Below are 6,000 nucleotides of genomic sequence, written 5' to 3'. Positions count from 1 at the left end.
TTTTGTCTACTTTTCAGAAATATATGCCTTTCTGTCCTCCAATTTGGCTTTCCTGCCCTTTTCTTCCATTCCGTCCATGCATGTCCAATTGGCAAAAATGGCAAAAATCGCCTACCTCTCACAAAACGGTTGATAACCACATCAAAATAACAACACATTGGGGAACTCAGCACAGCAAACCATTTTTTCCTAGCTCTTACAAGGAAAAAACCACAGGCTTCTTTGTACATCATTTTATTGGCATTTTTTGAAAAACCCAAAATTTTCGCACTTTTTCCTTATTTTCTCTCACCCCCCTACAGCAACCTGGGATTCCTGGGTGGCGTTACGACCGCCTACATGTGGGAAAAAAAGGAGCCAAATTTGGCCGAGATATCTCATGTAACAAAAAAGTTACAAGCCATTGAATGGCCACATACCAAAATCACCAAAAAAGGCTCTGGCACTGGGGAGAAATACCCATGGCACTTAAAGGGTTAATACACTCTTTATTTTCATACATTTTCCCACACTTAGTTATTGTGAAACGTGAGGCCAAGTATAGATTTCTGACAGACATTTTCCTTTGTGTGACTGATTTGGACCATTTTATTTTACTTTGAGTGGGAGGGGTTCTATCAAGATGTACTATGTTGTAGGAATCAGGCAACATCTGTAAGATGTCAGTGTCAGAGCCAGAGCAAAACCATGTCTTAGTAAGACATAGAAAGTCATGGGAAGTTTCCTCGAACAAGATGAGAATGTCAGTGTGGTGTGCCCTGGCAGATCTAGCAGCCTCCTCCACCTGGGCTGTATCCCTTTCCAGTATAGTTATCCAGTCCTCCTACCAAGCAGACATCTTAGAAAAAATTATGAACAAGAAAAATATGTATTTGCCAAACTATTTGGCTGCTCATAATGGCATTGACACCGGGACATTATCAACTGAACATACAAGCTTTCTAGTTTTGTTTGTTGGTCCGTTTTTTAAATGCTGTTTTTGCTATGTTCATCTGTTCTGTGATCAGTGTCCAAATGCTTGGAGAATTTTTATTTTTATCTACACCTTCTATCTGCGCCCAGGATTTTGTTAAGTGATTCTGCTGCATGGGTTCTCTGATGTTTCATAAGCCTTCCTTCTGTTATAAAAGCCCTATTGCACTGAGGGCAGGCAAACGGTCTTAAGACCTGTAGAAGATTTGATTGAGGAGTATAACTCTTTTCATATTCAGGGAGGGCAACTGGCCTCCCTCTTATGTGGATTCTCTGGTGACGTTGAAGATCTGTCTTTTGAATAAAGGTCTTCTCACACAAAGTGCACGGAAAGGGCCTTATTCCTGTGTGTATTGTCTGATGACGTTGAAGATGCGACCTCTGAGTATAACTTTTCCCACATGCACTGCAGTGAAAGGGCTTCACTTCTTCATGGCTTTGCAGATGTGTAACAAGATGAGTCTTTTCAATAACATTGTTTTCACATTGTTTGCAGGTGGGGAGTACAGCATTCATGTGGATTCGTTGATGTTGATGAAGTGCAGGCTTGAGGGTAAATCCCTTCTTGCACTGATAGCATGTGCGGTGCTCCTTCTCACTCGCATTCCTTTCTTCTGGTTGGTCTGCTGCAGATGAAAAAGACAAATATAAATATAATATATGAGGAATGTAATTGGTTACAAAAAATAAACTGTCATGCGGTGCTATGACTGTTAAGTGTCAAACAGTGTAAACGTGTCAGTCAGTACAGTATTAGGAACAGCAGAAGCATGAGCACCAAAAGGTGATGTGAATCATTCATAAATCTGAGTTACTGGCTTTTGCTTCGGGCAGCTTCCGTTCCATAGTTTTTCCTTTACCACATCTACCCCACTACAAAAGGGAATCTGTGATATGCAAAGAAGTCTTTGGCCTACCATCAACGTAAACAGTTCATCCAGAACTGCTAGGCCATGACCCCACTGCACAGAAAAACAAGTAACCACAGACATGTTTCCGCCTTGTCATGCCTCATCAGCGAAGTGCTGCTTGGTTGCCTGGGCACAGTGAGAAAGCAGGGAACCATATAAGGGGCATACCTGCCTTTATACACCCTCAAACCATGCCAATACTCCTAACAAAAGAAATCCTGTGTAACACTTACTCATTTGCTTAACACTTTATGCCACTGCACAACTGACATGATATGTTCAGATGAGTGGCATGAGCCGCACCTTCCACAAATAGGACATCTGCTCTAGTGCTGACTGATAGGAAAACGGTCTATATAATAAAAAAAAGGGACATCTTCCTTTATGGGAACGACTAACTGCAATGAGTTATAAGAAAAATGGCTTTTATAAAATATATATTTTGTTTTATTTGAGTGCATACAGTTGTAAACAACTTTTTACACTACCAGAGTTAAAAAAGAGTAAATTTACTATACAATTTAAGTACCTTTAGAGAGGAAAAGAATACAAGAAACAACAGAAACTAATTTACAGAAGATAAAACAAAGAAAAAACATGTAAAAATACAAAACATTGCAATTAAAAGAAGGATTTTTCAACCTTTCATTTCATCAACACAAACATCATTAACTTCAAGTAGTTCCCTTATTACAGCTCGTTAGAGCCAAACAAACACCTTTTTTTCTCCAGCATGCCAGAGGTGATAAGTGGCAGAGACGATCACATATGACTCAGCCACAAAAAGTAGGCTCCAGAATTGGTTGCTTTCATAGAGTCTGAAATTTGCGTTTGCCTTGACGTAGTGCCGACTCAGATTAGGACAAGATGTTAAAACGTGTCTTACTGTTTCAATATGTGAACCACACAGTCGACAGAGACGTTCTTTAAAAGAGATACCCAACCAGGAGCTCCAAACTCCAAAAACTGGCAAAATATCCAGACGCATTGATAGAACAAATCGTATCAATGCGGGATAGCGCCACTTTATCAAGTATTGCCTCGGGCCATGTGAGAAACCCCCCTGGTGAGTGTACTGTGTGTATTTGCACCTTCCTTCCAATTTTGCAATGGTCAATGCTCTATCATAATTCCGGCTCCCAGAATCAATTTTTCCCAAAAACACAGGGACTTCTTGTTCACAGGAGCACGTTAAAGCCATGGCTTGACATTGGGCAAGCACCATGCTCTCCAATTCTTTGAACCAGACACTACAAGAGTATCGTTCTGCATGTGTCACACTCGTATGTTGTATGGAGGCATGCCTTCCCCCACCAAACTTTATAGCAACCCACAGTTTACAAGCGGCAACAGCCCAGCAAGACATAAGAGACTGGAGGCCCAATTCCAGTCTTACAACCACAACTGGTGTTGAGCCCGGTAGGCCCAACAATGATCTCAGGATTTTTCCCTCCAATTTGGGCAACCAGCTGATTGCCCTCCTAGGGAAGATCTCCAAAGCATAGAGAATCCCGGGGACAATTGCAGTCTATAGGCAATCAGTTTTGCCTCCAGCGAGTGTCCACCCCACTTGTCAATCACATTCTTCAAGACCATCCACCTGGACCAAATCTTGAGCTTTACTGAATCATACAGGTAAATGAAGGAGGTGGTATCTTTTACCTCAATTCCCAAATACCTTTTAGAATCAGTTTGTTCTACTTTTTTGTCCCAATGTCGAGTTGAATTTATTTCCCACTAGTGGTCTTTTACCAAACACCATTATTTTTGTTTTTTTCATATTGATCCTTAGGCCGTTCTCCTCTGCATAAATTAATAATGCGTTCAGGGAGCGTTGTAGGACTATTGGTGTTCTGTCCAGGATAGCGATGTCGACAGCATATGTAAGGGTGTTTACCGCTTCAACTCCATATTGGGGAGGATCATTGTGAGTAGCCAACAATGCCCTATCCAAATCAGACATGTACAGATTGTACACTAATGACGCCAAGACGCAGCCTTGCTTCAGGCCCACATTTGTTTCAATGGGCGGCATCAAGGGACTGCACCGAGACAATAGGACTTGCCACGTTGTTTTATTGTGGAGTTGTCTGATAAAATAAAGTAGTGAAGGATCGATGCTGACCCCTTCAGCTTATCCCATAGTTAGGTTGAATAACTGAATCGAATGGTGAATCAAAATCTACAAAGCAAACGCATAAAGGAGTTTCTGACACAAGATTCATAAGGACCCACAGGGCATGCATTGTTCCAAAGCCCTTTCTGAAACCAAAATGATGTTTAGCGAGGAGATGTTTCTCATCAGACCATTGGGTGAGTAAATCGAGCAAAATCCCTGCAAACATATTCTAGCTGGAATCCAGCATAGCCAGAAGCCTATAACATCCGGGATCACTCCTTAGACCCTGTTTATATACCAGGATCAGAATAGAATCTCGCCATGAACTCGGAACAATTCCAGTTTTACAAATGTGAGTGGAGAGCATTTTCAGGATCTCAGCCCAAAGGTTAGGATCTTGCTTTAGCACAATGTTAGAAAGCTCGTCAGGGCCCATAGCCCTACATGGCTTGACTTTCTTGATCAATTCAACATAATTGGAAGCCAACACTTGATGCCAAACAAGAGTGCCCACCATCGGGGAATCCTTAAGGGTGGGCAAAGTGGCTTCCCATGACCAGTAACCTTTTTTTTACGCTGGAAGCCCAGTCCTCAGCGGAAATGGGACTGACCTCTAGGGCCAATTGTCCGCTTCTAAGGGAGCAAATCATATGCTAAAATCTTTTAGTCATGAGTTGGAAACATCCTATTTAAATACTTCCATTTTGCATTTGTATCTTCATTAGGGTAACCTCTGAGCCATTGCCTGTAAGCCTGCTTTATTTCGGTCAGTCTGCTCTTCATAACAACCGTGGTCAAAGCATGACACTGCCTTACTTTTCGACACTCTGCGTTGATCAGACGCTTTTTGTCTGCAATTGCATCATCATAGGATACCCAAGGTTTGTGGCCCTTCAATTTTACATGTCAGGAATTGCAGCAATATAGGCATGTTATGTGCAGATTGGTCCTTGAAAACAAGGCAAAAGTGTTATCACATAGTCAATGCCTTATACTTCACACCACTTGACTGGCAATCAACATGTTGGCCTTTTGAGTGGATACCTGTCTTACACCTTTCATTGACCAGTCAGTTATCAAACATTCACCATGATTTCTCTTGGTCTTGAGAAGCACAGAGTCTCCCACACAACCATTGGATCCAAGTGTCTTGCTCCCATCTCTTTTGTTAACATTTCTTTTTCAGTTTCTGTTTCACCAACTTAACAGGTCCATATCCCAATCATTTCCCACATCATGACCTTTATTATTTCTGACTTCATTACTGGAGCAAAAAGCATGCTTTTGCATACCCACAGTGCATTGCTGAGTGGCTCTGAATTGAAGGTGAACTTCCAAGCTTGGCTATGCAGTTACTTTCCCTTCAGGAACCTCTCGACAATCTTTGATTCTATTAACACGCAAAGTCTGTGAAAGCTTCTGGAGAAAACTGGGATATCAAGGGAATTGATTGAACTAATCAAGGCCTTACATCAAGATAATGCAGCTCTGATCCAGTTCAATAGAGGCAGGTGGTGCACTGAGCGAATTGCGTTGCAGGGAGGGGTTCACCAACGATGAATACCTGCACCACAGCTCGTCAACTACTCGCTAACCCACTCAATGAGAAGCCCCAGAGGCGAAACACTGATGTACCTTCTATTGAAGAGGTACAGTACCCAGGTATATGGATAAAACTGTGCGGATTGTTGGAACGCCAAATGCACTGCAACCTTTGATAACAGCAAACACAAATTACATGAATGAAAAGGTGAATGGATAAATGCAACAGAATCAGAAACTTTAGTTAAGGGTCCGCAGGCATGAAAGTAGGCATCTAGGACCTTGGGTGTAGAGGGTTGCTTTAACAGTTACCAAAAGAGACTTCTCTGATTAGTCTGGGGTGAGTCTCAATAAAAGGTTCAGGTACTTTTCTAAATAAACTCCTAACATTTTTAACATGGATAACATTTTTACATTGCAATATCTGTCAACATATACTATACTAATGTAAAGATA

At 41.6% G+C, this 6,000-nt stretch overlaps 1 protein-coding gene across 3 annotated transcripts in view; it reads right to left on the bottom strand.

The window, feature by feature from the left end:
- Nucleotides 1-218: 218 nt before the first annotated feature.
- The window catches only part of LOC138453801 (zinc finger protein 2-like), a 292,098-nt gene continuing 286,316 nt past the window's right edge, over nt 219-6,000 (bottom strand). For all 3 annotated transcript variants that reach the window (XM_069606970.1, XM_069606969.1, XM_069606971.1), the window contains one exon: nt 219-1,598. In XM_069606970.1, coding sequence (XP_069463071.1) covers nt 1,036-1,598 — 563 coding nt within the window. In that variant the 3' untranslated portion in view covers nt 219-1,035. The remainder of the gene's footprint in view (nt 1,599-6,000) is intronic.

Source organism: Ambystoma mexicanum, chromosome 4p, assembly GCF_040938575.1.
Source record: "Ambystoma mexicanum isolate Mex_15411 chromosome 4p, UKY_AmexF1_1, whole genome shotgun sequence".
NCBI lineage: Eukaryota > Metazoa > Chordata > Amphibia > Caudata > Ambystomatidae > Ambystoma > Ambystoma mexicanum.
Note: the sequence above shows the minus strand (reverse complement) of the source record. Positions and strands in the feature narration are given on the sequence as shown.